The sequence below is a fragment of the Zalophus californianus genome, chromosome 16 (genome assembly GCF_009762305.2).
Source record: "Zalophus californianus isolate mZalCal1 chromosome 16, mZalCal1.pri.v2, whole genome shotgun sequence".
Lineage (NCBI taxonomy): Eukaryota > Metazoa > Chordata > Mammalia > Carnivora > Otariidae > Zalophus > Zalophus californianus.
Window position 1 is genome coordinate 39,551,960 of NC_045610.1, and position 26,476 is coordinate 39,578,435.

The 26,476-nt window shown below is 60.0% G+C and overlaps 1 protein-coding gene across 8 annotated transcripts in view; it reads left to right on the forward strand.

The window, feature by feature from the left end:
* The window catches only part of RARA (retinoic acid receptor alpha), a 44,755-nt gene that overhangs the window by 13,624 nt on the left and 4,655 nt on the right, over positions 1–26,476 (forward strand). For 3 of the 8 annotated variants that reach the window (XM_027625534.2, XM_027625535.2, XM_027625533.2), the window contains exons 2-6: positions 7,843–8,384; positions 22,295–22,443; positions 23,712–23,853; positions 25,833–25,993; positions 26,234–26,410. In XM_027625534.2, coding sequence (XP_027481335.1) covers positions 8,207–8,384; positions 22,295–22,443; positions 23,712–23,853; positions 25,833–25,993; positions 26,234–26,410 — 807 coding nt within the window. In that variant the 5' untranslated portion in view covers positions 7,843–8,206. Of the gene's footprint in view, positions 1–7,529; positions 7,597–7,842; positions 8,385–16,002; positions 16,752–20,513; positions 20,975–22,036; positions 22,173–22,294; positions 22,444–23,711; positions 23,854–25,832; positions 25,994–26,233; positions 26,411–26,476 lie in introns of those variants that run through there. The other 5 variants (XM_027625536.2, XM_027625539.2, XM_027625537.2 and 2 more) reach the window with 5 other exon arrangements.

Below are 26,476 nucleotides of genomic sequence, written 5' to 3' on the forward strand. Positions count from 1 at the left end.
GGAGCCAGGGGGAGAACCGTGAGTGGCAGGCTGGGAGGGAGGGCACGTCAGCCCTGCAACCCACCTCGCACACTGCACACTGCGGTAGGGGGTGGCCTCCCTCCCGGCTGGCCCCCTCCCCTCCAGCTCCGTGTGGGGGAAGCTTAGGGGACAGCTGATTCTCCAGGGGCTGCTAACAATCATTATCAACCCCCCCCACTGAAAAAAATGGCTTCCTGTCACGTGCCTGTCACTTCCTGTCCCACTGTGGTTCCTGGGATGTTTGTTGTTGGTTGCCATGGAGATGGCTGCCCTGGGCACTACCCTGGTTCTTGGGAGGGAGCTGCTCCTCCCCCCAGACCCACAGTTGTGGGGGGGACTTGAGGGGCCTGCCTTGGGGGCTATTTCAGGCTGAGTGTGTGTGGTCTCTGATGCCCCAGATCCCCCAGGGCCCCCCAGACTTCTGTCTGTGGGAGGGAGTCATAGCCACCTACTTAGACCGAATGTTGGGGAGAGTGTGACCGCGTCTGGCTGTGCTTGACTGTGGCTGGCTGTGAGTCCGACTGATTGTGCACATGCTGTCCCCTCCAGCCTGGGTCGTGCTGCCTTAAAGATGGATCACAGAGGTTCGAGGAACCTCTCTCTGCTCCCTATCTCCGTTTACCTTTGGAACCTTCTCCCATCTTGTGTTCTCATGGAAACTGCCTTCCTCAGGGAGTTTCTGTGATTTCTTGGGGTACAGGCTGGAGGGGGAAGGGGCTCTGGGCAGGTTGTGTGTGTGTTTTCAGGGGTGGGGAGATGGCGGTCTGCAGACCATCCTCACCCCTGCACATGGCCTGTACTAGCTTCTCTCTGGGCGTGCGGGCCGTGTGCTTTAAGGGGAAGGCCGTAAGACTTTGTGACCCATTCTTCCCACCCCCTCGTGGGCTTCCCTCTTCAGCCAGGGATGGAGAGGAGAAGAGATTCCCCCTAGTTCTAACCCCCAACTGGTAGGCTGGTGTAGAGGAGGAAATTCCTGGGGGGGGGTCGCTGGGTGGGGGGTATGTGGGGCGGGGTACAGTCTGACTCAAGGCCTGGTCTGGGGTCAGAGCCAAAAGGATATCCTGAGGCAGGACGGGGGGGCGCGTTTCCAGCTTCCCTGCAGTCTGGGTCCCCAGGGAGGGGTGTTGGGAGGGGACTGGTAGTACCCTGTCCTGCTGACTGTCGTGGGATTCAGAATCTGGCAGTCTCGGCTGTTGGGCAGAGCTGAGGGGATGGGCGGGGGGATTGCAGACACACGCACACACGCACGCACACGCACACGCACACCCACACCCTTGCTCTGTGCTCCCTGCATGGCGGATGGGCAGACAAGTGGTGAGGGGGCAGTTGCCAAGGTGAGGGTGGGGAAAGCCCCGTGCCAGGCTGGGTCTAAGGACGGTGGTTTCCAAGCTGGGGGGGTCCCCTCTGTCTGTGCCCCTTTGGTTCCCCCCCAGACAGAGGTGCCTTTGTTTGGTCCACACACTCCTGTGGTCTGGCTGTGGCTTCAGCAGGCTCATCTCTTCCTCTTCCTGTTTTCTTCCTTCCCGGTAGGTTGCTCCCTCTCCTTGAGGCCTGGGTTGCCCCCTGCCCTTTCACCTACTCTCTGCTCTGAAAGAAGACCCAGTGGGTTCTGGGTGGCCCCTCAGCCACCCTGAGCCTCGGAGTTCCTGAGCACGGCTCCCAGGGAGCTCTGGGATGCAGTCCCTGGGGACGCGGAGTTGGAGGCACCACCATGCCCTCAGAGACTAGCATTTCCTCCCCCCAGAACCTGTTCTGTCCCGGGCTTGGGCTTTTCCAGTTGCCTTTTCTGCTTGGTATTCAGTTGCTGCTGAGCCGGTGGCATGTGCAGGTCAGGTGGCCCTGTGTAGCTGGGGCAGAACCTTGGGCCAGGCAGGGCGCTGAGTGAGGAGACATCAGACGCACTCTTCTGGGGCTGAGTGCTGCATCTGGAGGCAGTTGGGCAGTGGCAGCATCCCGAGGAAGATGCTGGACTTGAGCCTTCCCCAAACCCCGTCTGAGGATGTGCTCAAGGCCTGCACAGGTTTGGGGCAGGTTTTCAAACAAGTCCTAGTTCCAGTGAGGCAGGCCTGGGGTCCCAAGGGTCTGGTGGAGAAGAGGTGCCCTGCACCTGTTCTAGCAGAGTCCAGGTGATCCTACTCAGGCCCTCTTGGGCTGCTGATCTCTTTCCAAGTGGGGCTGGCCTTGCTGGCCCCCTGCAGCTGGGACCCTGGTGAGCAAAAGGTAAACAGAGGACCAGAGTGGCCAGATTGTGGGCTTTTGGGGGACGAGAGGGCTCAAAGCCTTGGCCAGAGGAACCTTTGGAAAAGGGAAAGAGGGAATAGTGGTCATCACTGCTCCCCAAACCTTGCTGAAGATCTGAAGAACTTGGAGGAGGGGAGAACGGTGGCTGTGTGTGTGTGTGTGTGTGTGTGTGTGTGTGTGTGTGTGTGTGTGTGTGTGTGTGTGTGTGTGTGTGTGTGTGTGTGTGTGTGTGTGTGTGTGTGTGTGTGTGTTTTCCTGGAAAGTTTATAAATAGTTCCAGCCCACTGTTCTGGTTTGAAATCTGCCCCGTCCCGCCCTGCCCTGCCCTGCCAGCTACTGGTAGGGTGGGGGGTCCAAAGGGGTAGGTCTTTGTTTTCAACCAGGGCTCACGTTCTGTGTCCCCTTGCCCCCCACCCAAGTTGAGCTGAGCTTTGGGTGTCATTGCCTATGATTCATTGACTTTCTAGAATGCTTAGGAAAGCCCCTGTTTCCCCTTCTTTGAAGCACCCCAGTCCTGATCGCCGTGTGTCAGCCCCTCCGGGACTGCCTGACTTCTGTTCCTTGGGAGCCATGGTTGGAGGGGAAGCCTGGAGAGCTGAGAGGAAGGAGTGAATGAAGGAGGGAGGCTGGGCCAGCGGGATCTGGGGACCCCTGGCTCCTCTTCTCTGGGGATAGGAAAGGAAATAGTCTTTCTCTTCCCCTCCTCCCCTCCCCAAATCCAAAGGTTTCCCTTTTTTGGTTTGTGAAATGAAAGAAGGGAATTTAGGAAAGGGTTGTGGTTGGGCCTCCACCCACACCCGAATATCCCTCACCCACATCCCTCTCCTCAGTCTGGGGGGAAGCAGACCCTGGAAAATGGGTAATTCTCTATCCGGGGCCTGTCCACAGATGCTAGCCCTGGCTGGGGAGCGGGAAGGGAGAGCAGACACGTGGCCCCGGGAGGCACGGGCGGGGGGAGGGGCGTGGGGACAGGGGCCCAGTTGCCCAGCACCTCCTGTGTGCCCAGCGCTGTGCTACGGTGCTTTCCAGACTTGTCTGTCTGAAATCACACCCCCAGTTGTTGCGGGGGGCAGCTCACAAGTGAGTAAACAGATGCTTCGAGAGGTTAAGTGACATGTGTAAGGTCACCCAGAGTGGCAGAGCTGAGATTTGACCCTTCAAACCTCTTGTTCTTTCTACCACCTTCATGGCTCAGCCAGCTCTTATCTTCTTCTCTGGGGGTGTGAGTCTGGGGAGGTAAGGACTGGGCAGGTGGGGACGCCTGACAGCAGGGAAGGTATCCTGGCACCTTTTGGGAGTGAGGGATGCCGCCGTGGGCAGGGTGTGTGGCTGGTGGCCGGCACTCCAGCCCCCACCCCCTTCTACTGCGCCCAGGCGAGGCTCAGCGTATTGGAGGCGTGGGCCTGTGGTTTTCTCTCCCTCGAGGGAGGGTACCCATGGGCAGTGAAGCTGGCGGGCACGGGGTGGAGGTTGGATGTGGGTAGTTTGTTTTCCTTTTCTTTGGTGCTGGTTTTGATTCTCTGACCATTCTTCTCTCCCCTGGGTGCAGGGAAATGGGCCCCAGGTGCCTCCCCAAGGGTCATGGCTCCAGAGGGATGAGGCAGGGCCTGTGTTCTTTGCCCCTGCCCCATCATCCCTGCCCTCGCCCATCCCTGTTCCCTGACCAGCTTGGCTCTTGGCCCATTTCTGTGACCTTTACCTCCTCCCATGGCTCAAGGCCCTCCCCGGGGAGCTGAGTAACTCTGCACCAGAGTTTGCAGGCTGACCTGGGTTAGGGATAGTGAGGCTCTGATGGGGTTGGGGAGGCCTTTCAGTCTCTCCCTGGCATGTGGATTTGGTGGTGGTGGTGGAGGGTTTGAATCTTGGTCCAATGCCTAACTCCTCACGGGCAGAGTTGAGGCATTAAGGTGGCTATATTTCTCTCTCCTCTGGGGGCAAGGGTGGGAGGCAGAGGGACTGACTGAATCCACCTTCCACCCCTAAAAGCTGGGTCAGGATGCCTGGGGCCTGGAGTGAATGGCTTTCTGGGCCTCAGCCTCCTGGGCCTTTCCTCAGGGAGGCAGGCCCCTGTATGGACGTGAACCCACCTGAGTATTTGTCAGCGGGTGCACCTGAGTGTGTGGGTTGGGGGCTGGGCCCCCAGGGAGGCAGGTACAAAGGCCAGCCTGGCTGTGGGAGGGCCAGGGAATGTACGGTTTGGGAAACTGTGGGGCCGTGGTTGTGTGTCTGCGGGGAGCTGTGTCCTGGGGCCGTGCACACAAGCCCCAGGACATATTCATTTTGTGAGCCCAGGTGTGGAGCGATGGTATCTCCAGGTTCCCTCTCCTCACGTGCGTGCCCGCACACACACAGGCTGGGGCACACAAGCATGCTCTTGCCCACCCGGACGCGCTTTCCATAGACCTACGTGTGTGAGTCTCTGCGAGAGAGAGAGAGAGAGAGAGAGAGAGAGAGAGAGAGAGAGAGAGAGAGAGAGAGAGAGAGAGAGTCTGTGTATGTGTGTGTGTGTGTGTGTGTCTGTCTGTCAGCGCTGATGAGGCTCAGCCAACCCCTCCTTCCCTTGCCTGGCTCCCTCAGCTCGAGAGTTCCCGTTGTGTGGGGCCCCACAGGGGTGTGGGGGGCTGGGGTGGCAGCTGGCCCAATGGGTGGGGCCCCTGTTCCTCTGACGTCAGCCTTCTCAGCCTGGGAGGGAATCAGCAGGGGCCTGGGGAGGGAAGGGGGCACCTCATTCAGGAGTAAGGAGAGAGGCCTTATGGTTGTCATAATTAGTACCAGTAAAAATCATGGTCATTAACAAGGTCCAGATTTCACTCCTGGGGGAGCTGCCCCCTCCCTAGCAAGTACCTGTCCCCACCTCCCCCTCCCTCAGCCTGGCCCAGCTGGGCGCAAAAGTCCTGGCCTTGTCCACAGTGGCCCTGGCCTTGTCCACAGTGGCCTTGGCAGGAACTCCTCCACCCCAGGCATGGTGCCTGGCCAAATGCTGGCTGTATGCATATACCCTGGACTCTAGGTTGGAGCCTGGAGCCTGGTGCTTAGGACCTGGTACGGCCTGAGCTGGGGAGGGGGAGGGGAAGGATTAGGGGTTGGACATGGAGGCAGTGCTTAGTTTGGGTCTTCAGGGCCCTGTTTTTTCCTTTTTTCTCTTTCCTTTTCCCTTCCTTTCTTCTTTTTTTATATTTATTTTTTATTTTTAAGTAAACTCTACCCCCAACATGGGGCTGAAACTCACGACCCTGACATCAAGAGCTACATGCTCTACTGATGGAGCCAGCCAGGCATCCATCCCTCCTTTCTTCTTCTTCTTCTTCTTTTTTTAATTTATTTATTCATGAGAGAGAGAGAGAGAGGCAGAGGCAGAGGGAGAAGCAGGCTCCCCGCCGAGCAGGGAGCCCGATGCGGGACTCGATCCCAGGATCCTGGGATCGTGACCTGAGCCGAGGGCAGACGCTTAACCATCTGAGCCACCTAGGTGCCCCTCTCCTTTCTTCTTTTTAACAGCTTTATTGAGATGTAATTCAAATACCATAAAATTCACTCATTAAAGTGTACAATTCAGTGGTTTTCGTATACTCCCAGCCTGTGTGGTTGTCCCCACAATCCATTTTAGAAAATTGTCAGCACCCCAAAAAGAGCCCCCATAGCTATCAGCAGTCACCTCCCATTTCCCTCAGACCCACCTCCTAGCCCCTGGTAACCGCAGCCTACTCTCTGTCTTTATAGATTTGCCTACTCTGGACATTTCATATAAATGGAATCATCAGTATGTGGCCTTCTAGAACTAGCATAAGGTTTTTAGGGTGTACCCATGCTGTAGTCATATATATCAGTACTTCATTCCTTTCTATGACAGAATAAGCTTCCATACGGCTGCACAACATTCTGTTTATCCATTAGTTGATCGACATTTGGGTTGGTTCTACTTGTTGGCCATTATGAGTAAAAACTGGTGTGAACATTCGTGTACAAGCTTTTGTGTGAACTTGTTTTCATATCTCGTGGGTACTAGGAAGGGAACAGGCTGGATCATAGGGTAACTGTTTAACTTTTTGAGGAACTGCCACACTGTTGCCCAAAACAGTTGGCCTGTTTTATATTCCCTCTAGCCATGGACGAGGGTTCCAATTTCTCCACATCCTCACCAACACTTGTTAGTAGTCTTTTGGATTACAGCCACCTTAGTGGATATGAATTGGTATCTCATTGTGGTTTTAAATGGCTGTGTTTCTTTTTGTCTGTCTCTTTGTTTTGGTCTTTCATATAGGTTTTTCACATATATATAATACCGTATATATGTCATGTATATGTGATTATGTATTCATATATAAATATATCCATGCACTTGTATTTGTGTATGGATATCCTATACCCCAAGTGGATTTGATTTGAAGCGTTCTCTTGTGGATGCTTCTCTTTCTCTCTCTCTCTCTTTGCTTCACTGCTGCCTGTCTCACTGTGTCCTGGGATCTCTGGGTTCATCTCTGTCTCTCTCTGCCCCATGGTGTTATCAGTACATGTCCTCTGGTCCCAGCTGTTCAAACAGAGTATGGATCTGTGTTCACACTATTGGAGGGGGGGCATCTGGTCCTTCATCTTGTGCCCATCTCCCACCCCATCCAGGGATGTGGCTTCTGCAGACAGAGGGTGTGGGTGAACTTCTTTTTTCTTTTTAAAGATTTTTATTTATTTATTTGAGAGAGAGAGAGAGACAGAGAGAGCACAAGCAGGGGAAGGGGCAGAGGAAGAAGCAGGCTCCCCGATGAGCAGGGAGCCTGACGTGGGGCTCGATCCCAGGACCCTGAGATCATGACCTGAGCCCAAGGCAGACGCTTAACCGACTGAGCCCCCCAGGCGCCCCTGTGTGGGTGAACTTTGAGTTCATCAGTCCCCCCTACCCCTTTATTCCCTGGGGGTAAGGGGCTTCCACCCTGGGCAGTCCCTGCCCTCCTGACGCCCTGCCCACCGGTGGCCCATCATGCTAATAAGCATCGGAGGTGACACCCAGGAGTCCTGGGTTCCCATTTCCCCATTTGTGTGTATGGCAGCGGGCCTCCTCCCTGGGCCTGTGGGACAAACCCATCTGGGGTGCTTGGGCTTGGATTTTGGGGGGAAGTGGTGTAAGAAGGGCCCCCTGGCCTAGGAGTCATTTTTCTGAGAAGTGCCAATGCTTTAGGGAAGCGGCTTTTCCTCCCCCTCCCTTCTCCTCCCCTCAAGCACACGGTTCTTTGCATCTTGACCTCAGGTAACCCACACTGTGGGGAGGAGGGCCAGCGGCCTGCCTCTGCTACAAGGATCCTCTGGGGTGGCAGACCCTGACCTTTCCCCTCAGGACTATGGGTGAGAGGCCCTTTGTGGCTCTGGGCCCTCTCCTTGTCTCCCCAGCCGGGCTGTGCTAGCCTGCCACCCCCAGCAGTGTCTGGGCCCTGCTCCCAGGCTGTCTCTGCCAGCCAGGCACAGTGCCAGCTGTCTGCTCAGCCGGGTGCCACGGGAAAATCTCCGGCCGCCCAGGTTGGGGAGCTCCACGGGGAATGCCCGTGTACCCGCTCCTTGGTGACCACTCACCTGTCTTTTCTTTTTCTGCAGTGCCACAGGACATGGCCCCCCCAGCCGCCTAGCCAGGGCCCATCTAGGAGAGGCATCCTCTTCGGTGTCCTGAAGGCCAGCTCTGGACCTGCCCAGAAAAGTGACAGATTACAGAACTGCTTGACCAAAGGACCAGCTCTTGGGACGTCCCCCAACCCACCCGGCCCCCAGCTAGAGTGGGGGATCCAGGAGTGTGAGATTAGCCTGTGGCCTTGGACAGCAGCTCCGGGACAGAAGGGGGGGTGGGCTGACCACCCAAACCCCCTCTGGGCCCAGGCCCCATGCCCCGGGGAGGGGCAGCCTGAAGCCCACCAGAGCCTCCTGCCAGACTGCCTGCTTACCCTTCTGACTGTGGCTGCTTGGCATGGCCAGCAACAGCAGCTCCTGCCCAACACCTGGGGGAGGGCACCTCAATGGGTACCCGGTGCCCCCCTATGCCTTCTTCTTCCCGCCTATGCTGGGTGGACTCTCACCGCCGGGCGCTCTGACCACTCTTCAGCACCAGCTTCCAGTTAGCGGCTATAGCACGCCATCCCCAGCCAGTAAGTGGGGTGGCGGGAGGCTCAGTGGGAGGGGACCGTGGAGGGCGGCAGGCCTCGGGGCGTGGCCTCTGGGCACATCTGTTCCTCTGCAGGCCACATCTTCTCCAGATGAGGAGGACCATCGTGTGTGTGTGTGTGTGTGTGTGTGTGTGTGTTGGGGGGGTGTCAAGGATGTCAAGGGCTTGTAGTCTGATCACAGTGGTCACGTTTGACGTCGGGGGCGGCAGAGGGAGAGCTGTTCCTCAGGGCTCCTGGTGTCCTGCGCTGTGCTGTGGAGGGCCTTATAAATAGCTCCAAGGGCTGGACACAGAGGCCGGAGGCCGGTAAACAAACCTCTCAACATTTGGTGGAAATGGCAACTCTAGTGAGGGTGGCACCCGACCTCTGCCCCACCCCAACCAGTGCCTCTGAGGGAAAGGGCTTGAAGGAGCAGCCTGCCAGGCTGGCTGGAGACCCCCGCTCCCCTCCCCCTGCCAACTCCTCCCACAGTTGCCTGGTGGCTGGGGCCGGTGGCCCAGGAGGGGGCGCTGGGCCTGGACTCCGGCTGTGTGCGCCTGCATGCTCTTGGCAGGGCCCGTGTTTTCTCTGGGACTCCACCCTCTGCCACGGGGGTCGCCTGTTGGCTGGATGGGGGTCTCAGTACCCTTCCCTGGCTGGCCGAGCCAGGTAGTGGGAGGCGGCAGCAGCTATGGCCAGCTGGCAGAGTCCAGGCCTCGGGCCTGCCAGGCCGCTTACAGTAACTCTGGCCCCCAGGGCCCAGCTGGGCACCAGGCCAGGGCTGGGGGGGGGGGTGGTGCGCAGGGGAGGAGGGAGCCGGGGCCTGGCCTGGGGCGGGAGGGGCTGGAAGCCGCAGAATGGGCCACGGCCGGCCGGCTGGCCGGTCAGCTGCTGACCTGGGAAACGTGGCCCACCTCTCCTGGCAGGCAGGGATGAACGCCCTGCCCCGGGCACCCACTGCCCCTCCCACGGCCGCTGGCTGGCTGCCTGGCACCACTGCCCTGAGCGCCCAGCCGGGCTGGGTCAGTGTCCCCTTCCCGGTGTGGGGGCAGCACTCTCTCCCCGGAGCCAGGGAGTCTCTTTGTCCCTGGGGCAGGCCCTGGCTGGGCGCCTCGCTGCCCACACTGGCCGTCCGCCCACCACCACCCCCGCTTCCTGGACCTCCTCCTCTGGCTCCGCCACGGCCCCTCCCTCCCACCGGCTGCTGGGGGGCTCGGCGTCTGTGCTCCTGTAGGCTCCCCCTCTCTATGGCCTGGGACCGGGGGCAGGCAGGTACCGCGTTTCCACTGCCATGCCATCCACACTCCATCTTCTGTTTCCTCACACAGCAGTGGCAGATAGTGCAGTGACCAGGGAGTCAGGGCCCTCCGATTCTGGCCTAGTCTTCCAGTCTGTGCTAGGTGACCAGGGAGGCCAGGCGCTGGGTTCAGAGTTGCTGGGGAATGGGTGGGCATGTCTGTGGTTCCTTGTGTCTACAGGGACTGGAATTCGTATTCTTGGTGGGGGCCGGGGGGGGGGGCGGTCACTGGAGCATCTACTTCCTGCCAGGGTGGGATTTTTAGGGAAGGAGAAGTCGGGGGCTTATAACCTGGTACCTGTGGATAAGTTGTCCTTCCCCAGGTGATGGGAACAGAGCCCCCGGCACTGCTCAGAGTTGGAGGGGCCCAGGGCCTGGCCTGGGTTCTTGCCCACCCCGTGTCAGACGAGCAAATGCCATGCCCTCCTCTAAATGTTGCAAGCTTCTTCCTCTTTCTTAGAGGTGGGGAGGGTTTCCGGGTCCCCCACTTCCCACCCTGGTAACCTTTTCTCCCCAGGGTGGGGTGCCCACATTTCGGGCAAGTGGAGTCTTCTCTGGCTTTCCCCACCCAGGTTAGGCAATGCCCCTTTCCTGCCCTCTCCCTCTGTGAGCATGTGGGTTTCCCTACCCCTCCCCTCCTCCTAGTAAACAACTTCTCTTCCTACCCAGACCCCCAGCTTCTGAGCTTCTCCCTGACCTTCTTCTCCGTGACCAGAGGTGTAGCCATGGGCCTCAGGGAGCCAGGCATCTCCTTCCTCGTGCAGGGCTGGGTGGCCTGGTGACCCAAGCTCCTCAGTCCCGGGTAACAAAGCATGACAGATCAAAATTCACATGTGTTAGAGATGGAGGCAGCCTCATTACCCTGCTCTCCCTGCCTTGGGGCTGGTGCCAGGGGTCAGGCAGTTCCTAGGAGAGGGAGACCTTGGTGGCTCCCATTCCTGCAAGGAGCAATGGTTACCCTCTTTGTAGGAAACCTCCCAGATGAGGCTCTTTCCTCCCACTTCCCACCAACAGAGGTGTTTGGATAATCCCCCGTCCCTTTCCCCTCCCTCTTCCCACGTGAGGAGGAGGCTGGACCTTGCGTGTCCCTTTCAGAGATGTGGGTGGCCTGTGGAATGACAGGTCCAGGTCACCGTGGGGAGGGGTGGGTATTTGTCCTACTCCAGTCAGGGAGCCAGAGTGGGAAGTCCGAGGGATGGTACAGGATTCCCTCCCCACCTCCCCACAGCCCCTGGGGCTTGATCTCTGAGGACTGGTATTTACTATGGAGGGTTGGGATTCTGTGTACGTTGTGAGGAGGGTCAGGGTTGTGTGTGTTTTAGGGTTGTGGGGGGGTCAAGGCTGAGTGTGTGTTGGGAATGGGGTTAATGGTTTGTATGTATGGGGTGAGAAGGTCAGAGGGTTGAGTGTGTTTTGGGAGAATCAAATCCAAAGCCAGGAGGGGGTGTCCAGTTTGTCTGTTGCTGGAGGGGGCGGTGACTTAGGGCATAGAGTCTTTAAAGGGGAGAGGACTGTGGATTGTGCTATGTGTTTGGGGAGGTCAGGGTCTCTCTCTCTTATCGCTAGTCTAGGCTAGAGGGGAAACTGCCCTGCCTTTTTGGTTGCTTACTCCCGGAATTCCAAGCAGGCTGTGTAGGAGGCCGGGGTAGCTGGAGTTCGGGCTTTGCCACTTACTTCATAGGATGACCTCTCTGAGCGCGTTTCCTGGTCTCTCAAACAGGGATATTACCAGAACCTCCCTCAAAGGCTGAGATTAGGCAAGATCACCGACGTATCACCGACCTAATGCCCTCAGCTCTGCCCCTTGCTTGTTGCATCCTTCCTGTCTCGTGTGGTACCCCTTCCCACAGTGAAAAGGGACCAGGGCCCCTTCTAGGTAGGAGTGGGAGAGAACGGGATGCTAACATCTGTGGAGCACCTACTGTGTGCCCCGACTTTATCTCTGTTTTACAGACCTTAATCCCTAAGATGCTGGGAGAGGGTCAGTATCCCTGTTGCACATGAGACAACAGGGTGGGCGGAGGTGAAGCTCACTGGGTTAAGTGAACGGTAAAGCGGACCTGTTTTCCACCATCCAGATAGGCAGCTGCAGGAGGGTATTGTGGGGGGCACTCCTGGGTGGGGAGAGCTTTGGGGGTTGCAGTGCCAATGTTGAAACCCCCTCCCCCATAGCTGAGGCCCACTCCTGCCCGAGGACCTCCTGCCTTCTCCCAGTAGGGGGCGCGGGGGAAGGCGGCCAAGCCACGCCCCCTCCTCTGTGTTTTGGATCCTGGAGGCTGGAGGGAAAGAGCGCTGAGAGGCCTGGGCCAGATCTCCATCCTGCCCTGGAAATTGCGGATACAATCTGTTCACACCCATCCCCACCCACGAATCAGCCCGCTGCAGCCCACAGGAGTTTGTAGAGCTCAGGAGCCCTCCCCCCCACCCAGACACTATAGGAACAGAGTGTAAAAGCCACAGTTCTTATTATTTTGTTTCAATATGTAGGGTGGGGGCAGGGAAGTTGGAAGCAATCAGTAGATGTGACGGAGATGGGAGCCCCTTTCTGTCCACATATCAGTGGCGTGTGTGCCTGGAGCTTGGGGAGACCCTCCCTTCCTCTCCTCTGCCACTCTCTTCCCTTCATCTCTGTCCTCCATCCCTCCCTTCTCTTCACTCTTTCCCTGGACAATAAGAGGGACAACTCCGGGAGAGAGGGTACTGCCAGCAGTGCCTTTCCTGGGGTCTAAAGATGCAGAGTCATCCAAGCTACTGCTGGATGGGATTTTGAGTGAAGATGGAGCCCCTCACCTTTTATCTGGTAGCACTGATGATGCCGGCTTCCCTCGGGCAGGACTCAGGGAAGGAAGCCTGTCCTCTTGGCTGAGACTTGGGTCCACCCCATGCCACAGCCCGTGTGCCCGTGGGGATGTGTCAGTGCAGGCCAGGACTACCCTTTAGGGGGTAGCATCTGTGGAAAGAGGAAGTGTTTCCCTTCTCCAAATCACTCTGGGGCGGTGCCCACACTACCTCTTTCCTCCTCCTCCTCCATGGAGTCAGGCACAGCCAGTGGAGCTGGGTCTCCCAGGGTAGACTGGCTAGATCAGCCTTGGCTAGGTCAGCAATAGAGGCCCTCCCCTCCCCAGTTTGATTTCTGGGTTGCCGGGAACCTCTCTCCGCCCACAGACCAAGGCACCACGGGCAGAAGTCCTAAAAAAGGACAGCTGTTCCTGTGCAGCCTTGGGCAGGTCACCCGTCCTCCCTCTGAGTCTGTATCCTCCCCTTTAAAGCAAGACTGTTATTGTGTTCCCGGCTGGATGAGTTGCTCTGAGGCCACGGTGACCTGCTGGCTGATGATCAGAGCCTGAATGAGCTTCAAGTGCCCTGCAAGAGCAGTGATGACGAGGCGGGTGGAGCCGGGCATCCTTGTCTTGTGGGATGGCCATGCTGTACTGGGACCCAATGTCTGTCTGGCTCCGGGCCTCCTGATTTCCTGTTTGTCATGCCCTCCAGATGGGGTTGGGGACGGGAGGGGGCCTGGCACAAGTGGGGGCCAGTTCAGTTCAGCCCACACCTGCCGAGGGCCTGCAAAGCACACAGCCCTGGAGGAGCCGTGGGGAATGTGACAAAGGAGCAGCAGAGGAGGACGGGGCCTCGGGCCTGCAGGCAGCTGCCCCTGGAGTTCTCCCTCAGCCCACAGAGCCTTCCTTTCCCCCCCCTCTTCTCTCACTGCCCCGGGACACTGCTGTTGCCCAGAACAGGTATCTGCCCCTTCTCCAGCTCCAGAAATCCTATCCACCCTTTCAGGAACATCCTGAATGCCGCCTCTTCTCAGAAACCTTCACAGCCGTTCCCCCTTCCTCACGACACCCTTGCACCTTTGAATGCCTGCGGGTCCTTATTTTTTTTTTTTTCTTCCAACACTCATCTCTCTACCACGAAGTGACTTCTTCCCACCTAGCTCCTGCCGTGAGCTGTAATCATTTGGGAGATCTTTTCCGCAGTTACCGGGTCTTTGATGGAGACTCCCTTAGTACCTTGCAGCAGTGAACACAGAGCCTCGCACGTACCTGGTACCCAGGCGCTAGGTCATTTAGGAGGAAAGATACCAAGGGCTGTGGCAGCAGGCTGCCCTCTTCCCTGGCACTCACCCGCTGCCAGGGCTTGCATATATGTGCTCCAGACCCCAGCGTTCTGTCTGCAGCCCAGACTACACTCAGGGGAGACCTCCCGTGGGAGTCCCACAGCCACCTGTCCACCAGGCCAGTAGACGTCAGTGCTTTGCAGTCTTGGGAACTTTGCTTCTGCACAAGCCACACGCCGGAGTCCTCTTTGCTGCCTCCCCCAGCCCTGTGTACTGCCTGGACCATTGCGGCAGCTACTCACTGGTCTCTCTTGCCCTCCTACAAGCCATTCTTCACACAGCTGCTCCAAAGATCTTATACCACTGTAAATCAGATCTTGCTTCTCCTCCACTTGGAAGCTTTCTGTGGCTTCTCCTTGCATTGAAGATAAAATCCCAAAGTCAATTGAGGCCAACAAGCCCACCTGGTCTGGCCTGAGCCTGCCTCTCTAGCCTGGTCTTGTGTCTGTTTGCCTCTTGAATTTTAAGCTCCCACTAACCTAGTCTTCTGTCAGTACCTTGAATGAACCCCCCCCCCCATCTCTAACCCCAGGACCTTTGCACAGGTTCTTTCCTTTACTGGGACCACATTCCTTCCTACTTTTTGCCTGACTTATCTAAACTTCTACTCTTTCTTTAGGTCTCTGCCTTGAGGTCCTCCCTGACTCTTCAACCTAAAATAGGTACCTACACCAATTCTCCTTCAAAGCATATTATAGTTGTTTCATAATACCAGTTACCTCAGTTTGCAATTACATTTCTATATATATTTACGATGATATGCTTAATGGCTGTTGCTCCATAAGGTCTGCAAGAACAGGCTTACCAAGGTATCCACATAGGAGGTACTCAGAAAATACTTTTTCTTGTCAGCCTGGCATGGTGGGAATATGCGCTTGGCAGCAGAAAGTTCAAATACTCACTCTACCCCTTATTAGCAATGTGAACTTGGGACAACCCACCTAGCTTTGCAGAGACCTCAGTTTCTTTATCTGTAAGTAGGAATAATGCCCACTTATCTCTTGGGAGTTGCTCGAGGATTAACTGACAACATAGGTTAAGAACCTGGCTTCTAGAGGAATATACTTGGGAAGCATGTCAATTTCTATCCCCTTTTAGAGTGAGGGAGCTCTGCTGCAGGGTCAGTGGGAGTAACAGGATACCCTGTCCTCTAGGGACATCCCCCTCTTTCATGGGCCTTCCCACCCTAGGCCTTTCCTCCACTGAAACAGGCATCCCGAGGGCTTCCGGGAGGAAGTGGTCCGCTGGAAGGCACCAGCCCCTCCTCTTAGCTCTCCCGGGCGGGACTGCCTGGTGGGGGGCCGATCCTGGTTGCGCGGCTGGGAGACACCCTGGGCGGGGCTTTGCTCGCCGGAAGCACGCAGAGCTTGGGGAGGAGAGCCCCCTCTGCACGCGTTTGTGCCAAAGCATATCCGCGCTGCGGCGTCGGGTTCGGGCGGGCGGGCGGCCGGAGACACACATGATGTCACAGACAATGACACAAGCCGGGTGTTTCATCCTCAGCGCCTGAGCTGCACAATGTCACACCCTGGACGCCCGGCACGCCGCGTTCGTGGCGCAAACACTTGGCCCCGCGCACCCTGGCCCTTCGCCTCCTGCGGCCACTCTCCGCGTCTCCCGGGGTGCTCGCCCCGCCGGGGAGGGCCGGGGGCCGGCGGGCGAGCCCCGTGGGCGGGCTGGCGAGCGGGTGATGTCACGGGCATTGGTGGGTGGGTCACCCGGAGGTGAGGCGCCGCCAGGCGAGTTCAGCGAGAGTTCAGCCGCATTGCATTAGGCAAATGAGGCCCGGGCCGGGTGGGGGGTGTGTTGGGGGAGGACACCGGGACCACCTCCTCCTCCCCGCCCCATCACCTCCTCCACCAGCGCCGGGCCGGGGACTGACCAAACCAAGGGGGAGGCTGGGAGCCGGAACTGGGATGGGGGAGACGCCCGCCCCTCTTCCGTCCCTGCCTCCGAGCGCAGCCTCCACCTCTCCGCGTACTCCTCCTCTGGAGCCTTTCCCCCGTGCGTCCCCCCTTCTCTTCTCCCCCTTCCCAGGCTCCCCCCACTCGCCCGCCACAGCCCGCCTCTCTCTATCAGTTCTCTGCGTTTCGCCCGCCGCAGCCGGAGCCGCCGGGCAAGGGTTAAGTCAGGGGCGGTGCCTGGACTGGACGGGGCGGAGGGAAGGGGGTGGAGCCGCCGGGGAGGGGGCGCGCAGGCTTGGGGCCGGGCGGGGGGGCAGCGGCGCGCACCTCGGAGACCGAGTGTCTGCCGGACGCCCTGGGCCTGGCGGAGGCGGAGCCGCGCGGGGTCCCCATCCCCACCCGGAATCCTCTTTCGGGAGAAGCCCGGGAGCCCCGGCGGGGAGGAGGAAGTGCTCGGCGCGCCCCCCCACCCCCCCGCCCCGCGCCGATCCCGCCCCCGGCTGGCGCACTTGGGGAGCCGCGGGACTCTGCCTCGGACAGCATGCGACTCGAGACGGGAGCCCCCTCGAGGTGGAGCCGCTGAGTTCCCGGGCCTCGGCCGGGCGTTCCCGGGGGGGCGGGAACCGAGGGACCCCCCCCGCCCCCCCACAACCTCCCCGCTGTTCACCTGGGACTGGTGGAGCGGCCGGCCGACTTTGACACGGGACTTCGGGCGACGGGCGGCCCCCGGCTCGGGTTGCCAGTCGCGGCTGGGCGGGTGGGGGGGGACGTGCCCCTCGCCCCCAGCTGCTCCCCGCGGATGGCGCCGCCGGCTGAGTGAGGGAGGCGGCGCGTAGGACTTCCCCGCCCGGACCTCTTGTCTTCGCGGGGAAGATGTACGAGAGTGTGGAAGTGGGGGGCCTCACCCCCACCCCCAATCCCTTCCTTGTGGTGGATTTTTATAACCAGAACCGGGCCTGTTTGCTCCCGGAGAAGGTGCTCCCCGCCCCTGGTCCCTACTCCACCCCGCTCCGGACTCCGCTTTGGAATGGCTCAAACCACTGTAGGTACCGGCCTCCCCTCTCCCGTTGTAGGAGCTGGGGCTGGGGGTGGGCGGTAGGGCTTCCACTCCCACGGGGGATGCGGGCCTGGGGCGTGGGGGGGGGGCTTGTCTCTACTCTTCGCTTTCCCGTCTCTCTTGCTGAAACTCGGGTGCCTTTGCTGGACAATTGGGCTCTTCCCGAGTAGCCCTGGACGCTCTTTCTCTTACATCAGGGCTGAGGAACTTTGGGGGTTTCTCCCTTCAGGAAACGTTTGTTCAGCTGTCCTGCTACTTCCGCAGGGCAAGTGAAGCCCCTTGCCCCGTTTATATTTTCTTGCTTGGAATCCAGGCGCTTCACAGCAGAGTGGTCCTTTCTCCCACCCTGGAGGGTGGGGTAAAGATCTTATCTGTGGGCTTATCTGCTCTGAGGAGGAGGGGCCTCCTTCCCAGATCCCACCCGTCAAAGCCTGGGGGAGAGCCCCCTCCTGTGCAGCAGCTGCTGCCCCCGCTTTGCCCTTGTGTCATTAGAGTCAGTGTCAGGGGACCACTCGGTGTCTTTAGTGTTGGCAGTGGGGTGTGGCAGGAAGGGGCAACTTCATCTGACAGCCGTCTGCCATCCTAACCATCCCTTACATATTGGGGAGGGGCACCTGTCCACAGGAGGGTTGTTCTGGCCCTGGACACTTGGCTGGCATCTTTGAGGTTTCTGTCCCAGGAATGGGGGGTGGGGGGAAGAGGCTGCCCTGGTGGGAAGAATATCCCTCCTCCTGATCCTAATCTGGTTGTTCTCTGGGGCATGAGTTGTTTTTTTTTGTTTTTTTTTTTTGTGGGTCTGGGGCTGCTCTGGAAATGAGGGATGCATCCCCTGCCAATCCAGCTGTGTCCTTTTGTTACCCTGTTTACACTTAGGGATAGGGGCAGGCACTGGGTTGTCCCTAAGAGGGGCACTGATGAGAACCCTGAAGTCCTGGCAGCCTGCTCACCTTCCTGCTCTCCTGCATCTGGGTTCGGGCTCCTCTGGAGGGGCTCTGTGCACCCGCGGGAGCTGTGGGCGCCTGGGGTGCACACCTGGGCATGTTCGAACCCAGCTGTGAGATAGTGTACCTGGCTGGGAGGGAGCCGGTGCTAGGGGGCTATTGTTACCTGGTCGGGTTTCTTCCCTTTCCCTGCTGGGACTCCACTCTTCCCTGGAGCTTCGCCCTCCCCACCGGCTGCCTCCCTCCTGCCTGCCAGGGAGGAGGGGGCGGAATGGGTCCCTGGAGGCCTGGCAGATTGGAGAAGGTTGAAGGGCAACCCCCAGCCCCTTTGCTCTAGGAAGAGGGAGACCTGAAGTGGAAAGACACCCCACCTCTGCCCCTACCAGAGCCACCTCACCCCCAGCCTTTCCTATTCTCCTGCCCCCTGACCTTTGCCTCTGGAGCGAAGCGGAGGGTGGGAGGCAAGGGGGTGGGGGTGTGAGTGTCAGCTGACTTTAGCCAAACGGGAGAGGTAAGAGGTGTGATACTGGGACCCTTCTTCCCACCTTCCAGACCTGGAGGAAGGTGTTTCTCCCCAGTGGGATCATTGGGGCACAGCTGCCATGGTCACCCCTGTCACCATGTTGGCCGCCTTTGCCAGAGGACTGGGGGGAATCTGGGATCAGAGGCCTTGGGCTCCAACCCCATCTCTTCCTTCATTCTATGGGGGCAGCTCAGCTTTCCCTGGCCCCAAACTGGTCAGGGAGGAGGAGCATGCAGTCCAACAGGCCTTGGGTTTGGTGAGGCTGGTGATGGGGAAGTGGAAGCCTGTTTCCCACACTGTCTCTGGGCTTGGCCAGAGCTAGAAATCTGGGCTCCCCTGCTCCCCTAGTCGCTGTGTAGGTGTGTGTATATGTCACTGGGTGCCAGTGGGCTCAGCCCCAAAACTGTGGGCTGGGAGTGGTGGGTGTGGGAGTTGTTCTGAGGGACAGGAAAGACCTGGAGGCTGCTGGGGGGTGGGGATGACTTGACCCTGTCTAGTACAGGGGGTCACCACCACTGCCTTGGGAGGAACCCCCTGGTGTATGTGGAGGTCCTGTGGTGACAGGAGGCCTCCAGCCCCCTCACCGGAATCCTCCTCTGTGCCCCCCCCCCCCCCCCCCCCCCCCCGCCGCACCAAAGATGGGAAGAGACTGCAGGCTGGCCCGGGAAGGAGACGCTTTCTATCCTGCAGGGCCCTGGGAACCTTGCCTCCTTCCCCAGAGCCCCCGTTGGGGGGCACTGGAGGACAGGGGGTACACAGGATGTGGCTCCCCATCTGTCCCCCACCAGTCTCACTGCTCACGCCTCCACCCGCTCCCAGACGTCCAAGAATGTGAAGCACGTGGATGCCCGTGGTGGGGGGGAGGGGGAGAGATGCTTATCGGGGCGCTGGGCTAGGGGCCTCCTTCCGCCGCTACACCCAGAGCTACCCCACCTTCCCCCCTGGGCGGGGTGTGGGGGGAGGAAGGGGTGGGACGGGGGACCCTGCACCCCCTCCCCAGCCCTCCCCGGGGGCTGCGAGGGGAGCTGCGGAGGAGTGCGCGCGCGCGCGCCAGCTGGATTGGGAGGGGAGCCGCTGGCCGGGGGCCCGGCTGATTTCCTGCTGATCTCCTCCAGGAAACCGGCCCCTTGTGCGAGGCTGCGAACGGCTCTGGGGCGTGGGGAAACCGGAGCGCTGTGCCCCCTAACCCCCTGCCCGCCAGAGGGCCGGGGGAGGGGAGCCTGGCAGCGCTGGCGGGAGGGGACGCCTGGCTTCCTGGGCTGGTTCCAGCCCTCGGCGGGGCGCTGGGACTGGGAGTCGATTAGGTGTGGTGCTTCTGCAGCCGCCTCCTTCTGCAGGAAGAGGAGAGATTTGTGGGCTGGGGCCTCTCTGGGAGGGAGGTGAGCGGGGAGGGGCTGGGCCCTGACAGTCCTAACCCCCCAGAGGTTGGGTGTGCAGAGTTAAGGCTGAGTGCCAGCTCCTGCAGAGGCCACAGGGGTCCCCGAGTGCCCTGGGCTTCCGAAGCCCAGGCTGCTGGCTGGAGGCCTGGGGAGGTGGGGACTGGGCCAGGGCTCTGGGTTCAAAGGGCACAGTGCAAAACCTTTGGGCTGTTACCTGGGTGACAGGTGGGGATGTGCTGGGGGTAGGGGAGTAGGGCTTACTAGAGCCTCAGAGGCAGCCAGCTGCAGTGGGGTGGGCCCAAAATGTAGCTCCCACCTCAGCTCATCTCCCCCATCCTGCTGCAAAACAATTTTAAAAAGCACATTCTTTAAGTTTTATAAACACTCTCTGGACTTTGCCTTAGCTCCAAATTTCTTTCTTTCTTTCTTTTTTTTATTGATCCCATTGTATTTCTTTTAAAGATTTTATTTATTTGTTTGACAGTGAGAGAGGGAACACAAGCAGGGGGAGTGGGAGAGGGAGAAGCAGGTGGGGCTCCATCCCAGCACCTGAGCTTAAGGGGGACTCAACGACTGAGCCCCCCAGGCGCCCCTTAGCTCCAAAGTTCTATGGGTTATTGCCCCTTTAGTCAGTGTCTGGCCTTAGAGCTGTCTGTCCCTGGTCCTGGTAATCCTGTGTGTCTCCCCATGCCCTCCCCTCCCTCTGCCCCATGCTGTACCCCAAAGCTCCCGCTGTCCCATTTTAGAGGTGGGGCGGGCATTGGAGGGGTGGGCCCAGGGCAAAGGGCGGATGGGGAGGGGAGGGGAGGTCAGTGCCTTCATCCTGTGCTTATTGGATTCTAGGCCGTGGTCCCCCCACACCCCCTTGTCCTTGACCCCCCCCCCCCCAGCAGTCTGGATTGTCTATTGTTACTCCTTTTACGTCTTGGAAAAAGTTAGCACAACAAAGGGCTCCTTTGTGGCTCACCCCTCTGCCTCCTGGCCTCACCCAGGCCCCCCAACCCCAACCCCCCCCCAGCAGCTGTTCTCAGGCCTCTCGCCTGTCCGATTTGCTTGTCTGGCCTCAGGGAGGGTGAGGTGGGGGGGGGGGGGAAGCCAGGCCAGGGCAGTTTAGAGTTGGGGTGAGAAGCAGAGGGCCAGGGGAGGTCAGTGAAGAGGCTGTAGACTGGTGGGGGTCCGGGTATCCAGTATTCCTTTGCTGCAGGCTGGTCTCTGGGCAGGGACAGGGGCACAGGGCCACAGCGGTGCTGGTCAGCCAGGCTGACCAGGGAAGTGGTGCTCGGGCCCCACTGAGAGCCAGGAAGGCCCTGCCAAGGTTGTTGGCCTGGTTCCCTGTCATCACTGCCTGGCAATTCCTGTGTGTCTGCAGGTAAGGGGGAGGGGGGTCATATGCAGCCAGCCCCCCATGTCCAGCTGCTTTTCTCTGTGCCTGCACTTGGGGGCCATATGATTCATGGCTTATGAGGTGCTTGGACCAGGAGCTCTGGGACTCTCTGAATTCCAGAACCTTGTGTGCTGGAGTTTGGGGTGAGAATAGGTAGGATTCTGGGGTAGGGGAGGAGGCTGGGATCTTCCTACCCAGGGAGACATCCTTGCCCCTCCTTGGCCCTGGACAAGTAGACTTTGGCAAAGGCCTCTGGAGGATGCCGGGTGGTACCTTGGGAATTTGGGATTGCCTCGGCCATAGTTCTCATCCAGCATGATACACCCCCAGCGGCCCAGGCTTTGGGCACAGACAGCCCCCACCCAACCCAGCTCTGTTCTGCCTGGGGTGATGGGCAGTGGGCCAGGCAGTGGGGAGGATTTGGCCAGTGGGGGCTGCCCCTGTTGGCTGGGTCACCACCCCCCCCCCCCCGCCCTCTTGGAGCTGAATAACAGGAGGGGAGGGGGGTAGTAACCCGGACATAGTATTGAGGGCAGACAGACAGAGCATTGATAGGAACAGACCCCCCTTTGTCATGCTGCTTCCCCCCCAGACAGGGGGCACCCAGAGCAGTGGGCTTCCGGGGCTCAGAGGGACTCTTCTCCCTGTCTCCCCGGGTCCCCCTGCTTATCTCGGGGGAATCCCCACCTGCTCTGCTCCAACGTTTGCGCGCCCTGCCTTGGGTCCCTAGCCAGGGGATTGTTTAGGTGGAGGAGGGGCTGTGGCTACTGGTGGGGTGGGTGAAGGAGGGAGCGGAAGCAGAGGGGGTGGGGGAGTGGCCGCTTTGAATATCCTGTTGACCCCAGTTTCCTCTGCCCCCAGCCTGTGTCCTCTTCTCTCCCTCCTTACCAGGCCTTAACTCCTTCCTAACTTGGGGGAGATGGGGCCAGGCTGCCCTGTGGGGCCAGGGCTTGAGAGCCAGGCTGACTCTTGCCCCCACCCCCCAAGGATAGTCCTGTCCACAATGCAAATCTGATGGTTTATCCTCTGATCTTTCTGGTTTTGAAGGTGGGGTCCTGGGGGAGTAGGCAGGAGTGATGGGGTGCTGGAAGCTTCATGGGCAGCTCATTGTCCAAGTCTGGCTGAGGAGTCCCAGCTTTCCTGAGACTGTCCCTGCCCCAGACTGAGAGTCCTGGTAGCAGTGGTGAGGCTGGGAGAGGCTGGGCGGGGGGGGGGGGTTGGGGGGGAGTTCTTGAAGCAGGGTGGGCACGGGATTAGGGATGGCAACCTGGGTCTCTAACCGCCCCTCCCCTCTTCTCTCTCTAGCCATTGAGACCCAGAGCAGCAGTTCCGAAGAGATAGTGCCCAGTCCTCCCTCGCCACCCCCCCTCCCCCGCATCTACAAGCCTTGCTTTGTCTGTCAAGACAAATCCTCAGGCTACCACTATGGGGTCAGCGCCTGTGAGGGCTGCAAGGTGAGTTGAGGGTTCACTGGGAAGGACAGCCCTGATTAGATAAATGGGGTGCCCCCCCTGCCTCGTCCTGGAGTATGCCATTGGTGGGGGGGGTGTCTCGGAAACTGCCGCTCTTGCTTCCTTCCCCACAGAAGGTGGCAGAGCCTTGGAGGAGAGGAAGCCTGCAGTAGATGATCAGGGACCCCCAAACTGGAGGTCCCCCTCCCGCCTGAGCCCCTCTCCCCATCTCCATCCTCTAGCAGGCAGGGCATACCCCCCCCCCCGCCCCCGCTCGGCTCCTGCTTGCCGCCCATGCTGTCACAGTGAGCTGGCTGCCAACTGGCTCTTGGCCAGGGACCCAGGAGGCCTGCCCCCGATGGCCCTGCCTCAGCCTCACCACAGCAGCCTGGCAGAGGCAGTGAGGAGCCGGCGCCCTGCCTTGGCCTCTCCTTCAGGCGCCCAGGCTGTGGGATCCCCAGGGTCTGACTGGCTTTCCCCGTGCCCGTGTTAGGCTTCAGGGGACAGATGTGGCTGCCACCTTCCCAGCAGCTGTGGGCCTGCCTTCTTCCCTTCTCCCAGTGCCCGAGCCTCTGTATAGGTGTCTTCCCCAGGGATTGGGGCGCAGAAGCTGCTCGGCTTTGAGGCTTGAGGCACCGGGCTGCCCCTCAGCATGGAGTGGCTCTCCCCAGGTGTGGGGCAGAGAGCAAGGCAAAGCACAAGGCTTTGGGCTCGGTGTGTCTGTCTGTCCTGTCTGGTGGTTCCCAGTTTGTTTGGTTTGCTTGTCTCTGTGTGTAGACCCTGACCAGCCCGGATCGGCTGGTGATCATGCACCTCTGCCGGGGTGGTGAGCATGTGTCTTGCCGCCTTGCTCCTGACCGTGTGTGCATCTCCACCTCCCTGGCCAGCCTGTGTATGGCCTTCTCTGGCCTCTTCTTCCTGTGCCCCAAGCCCAGGGCTGTGGGTTCCAGAGCCCTGCCTCTCCCATCGAGTCCTGTCTGCCCCTTTTCCTGACTCACTTAGCAGCCCTGAGGTCCTTTTTGCCGGGAGGGAGGAAGCCAGAACTGTGGGGATAGCTTGTGGGAAGACCACCGCCCACCTGCCGTGTTGAGGCAGGCCCTGGGATTCTTCTGGGGCGGGGGGGGGGGGGTATCCTTGTAGGTGGACTGTTTTCTTCACCTTGTCAGGCCCGCCCAGGTAGGTGATGGCCAAAGGCTTGGGGCAGCGGCTGGCCTGGCCCTCTGTCCTCACCACGGGTGTGGCTGAGCCGACTCCTTTTCCTCCATACCCAGGGCTTCTTCCGGCGCAGCATCCAGAAGAACATGGTGTACACGTGTCACCGGGACAAGAACTGCATCATCAACAAGGTGACCCGGAACCGTTGCCAGTACTGCCGGCTGCAGAAGTGCTTCGAAGTGGGCATGTCCAAGGAGTGTGAGTGCGCCGGGCCGGGCCCCTACGCGCTCCCCAAAGGCCAGGGGCGTGGGCACGTGTGCGCGGTGCGCCTGGCTGGGAGCGTGCGTGCCCACCGCATGGTGTGCGTGCTTGTAGCTAAGGATGGTTTGTGTACAGCTGCGAGGACCTGTCTGTCTGTCCCCGCGGCTAGCCAGCTGTGCGTCCGTGTGTGGGCCGCCGTTCGTGTTGGCAAGTGGTTGGCCGTGTGTGTCTGCTTCCAGGCCCTGCTTGGCTTTGGGGCGGGGCTCAGGGCCTACCTGAGGGCCTCCGGGTTGTGCCTCTTAGTGGAGGGTTTGCGCTGGGGGTGCTGGTTGGTTTTTGTGTGTGTGTGGGGGGGCGGCCGGTTGGTATTTGTGTGGGGGGGGCGGGGTGTGTGGCAGGCACAGGGATCTAAAAGCCATTGTCTGGTGAAGCCAGGGCCCTAGAGTTGGAAGGGAGAATTGGGACTTCTCAGATCCCAGAGGAACTGGGGGTTTCCAGTTTGGGCTCAGCTGAGGCCCGACGGACGGAGGGAGGGAGGGCAGGCTGCACAGGGAGACCCTCTTGTGTTGAATCATGGGTGTTGCTGTGGTGACCGGTGATTGATGATGTCAGAGATAAATGACGCTGACAGACGCCTCCTTGTCTGCGTGGCCGTTGCCATGGAGCCTGAGCCTTGGGGGATGGGGTGGGGGAGGGGGGCTGCAGGACCCCCTAGCCCTTTGTGGGGAGGACAGTGGAAGAGGGTAGTGGGGAGGGGATGTGGGGGGGCACGTGGAGCCCCACATGGGAGCAGAGGGGCCCTGCAGCAAGCAACTCGCCACCTCCTGCCACAGGAGGTGGAGGACGTGGGGTCTGGTGCCCAGGAAGTGCTGTTGAGTGGGTGACAACTTGGGACCCTTCCCTTCAGGGCCCAGCACCGCTCCTCCTGCGGCTTCTGCCACCTTCCACCCCCAGAGCGTTTCAGTGCCGAGGACCAGGGTGGGGACCCCCCTCCCCCCCTACCAACTCCCCCTTTCCCTCCCTCCTCCTCTCCGGCTGCTCAGTGCCCCGAGCTGAGCAGCTGCCAGTTCAATAGAATTAAAGCTTCCGAATGATAAACGTCTTGTCACAGCTGCAATTTTCTCTTCCCAAATTATCCCCCCCACTCTCCCTCTCCCTCTCCCTCCTCTCCCTTGCACTTTATTGAATTTGCAGAATCGACATGAGTGATCTCCAAATTATGCCAGTTCCCCCCCCCAGCCGCTGCCCCCTCCCTGGCCCCCCCCCCCCCCCTTCCTCCAGCTTCAGCAGCCGCCACCGCTGGTCTTGTGAGTGATTGCGTGTCTGGGATAATCGGCTGGTAACGACCCCATCGCTTCTTTAAAGCTGAGTGGTGTGTGCGGCTCAGCGCCCCTGGTGATTTGTCAGCTCCCCCAGCTAATGGGCCGAGAGATTCTGCCTCCCGGGCCCCCCACTTTCAGGCTGGGGAGCTGCTCGGAGCCAGTCCCAGGGACCCCCAGGGAGGCTGCTGCCCAGGAGGGCTGGGGGCCAGTGGAGGCAGGAGCCGGCCGAGGGAATGGGGGCAGGGGAGGCAGAGCACAGGGGTGGGACCCTCTGCACACTTGCTTTCAGCCCTGGACCCCCCCCCCCGGGTACGCCTGGAGTGTGGGCCCGCAAAGACGCGTGGGGTACAGGGGCCACGGGCCGGCCAAGGGGTGTGTGTGTGTGTGCGATGGTCACGTGCCGGGGCCGGACTTGGCATGGGGTTCAGGTGGGCATGGATGGGTGGGCCGTGCGTGGACACCTTACCTGCCTGTGCACTCGTATGTGCGCATTCACACGTGCGCTCCCGCGTGCGCATCGCTGTGTGTGTGCGTGAGGCCCGGCCGGGTGACTTCCTTGGCAGCCGCAGCAGCGGCTCTGTCTGGTGGGAGGAACTCGGGCAGGGATGGGCCGCTGCCCGCACCTGCTGTAACCCTGGCCTCTGCCCTCCACAGCTGTGAGGAATGACAGAAACAAGAAGAAGAAGGAGGCGCCCAAGCCCGAGTGCTCCGAGAGCTACACGCTGACGCCCGAGGTGGGGGAGCTCATCGAGAAGGTGCGCAAAGCGCACCAGGAAACCTTCCCTGCCCTCTGTCAGCTGGGCAAATACACTACGGTATGGTTTCCCCCAGCCTGGCAGGGCGGGGTGCCCCCAGTGCCACGGGGCCCATCCTGCCCCCCCTCACCCCTGCCCGGGCTTCTGTGTCCTTTCCCCTCTTCTCCCTCCTCCTCCTGCTTCCTGATCGCGGAGCTCTCAGGAAGTGAAGCGGGTGGAGGGCAGGCCCGTGGGGGCGGCAGAGCCAGGCCGAGAAGGGGCACACGAGGAGAGGGCCCTCACTCTCCCCCATCCTCCCAGAACAACAGCTCAGAGCAACGTGTCTCTCTGGACATTGACCTCTGGGACAAGTTCAGTGAACTCTCCACCAAGTGCATCATTAAGACTGTGGAGTTCGCCAAGCAACTGCCCGGCTTCACCACCCTCACCATTGCTGACCAGATCACCCTCCTCAAGGCTGCCTGCCTGGACATCCTGGTGAGGGTCTGCACCCTGCCCACCCGGGCACTGCCCCTGAGTCCTTGGAGGAGGTCCTGCTATTCA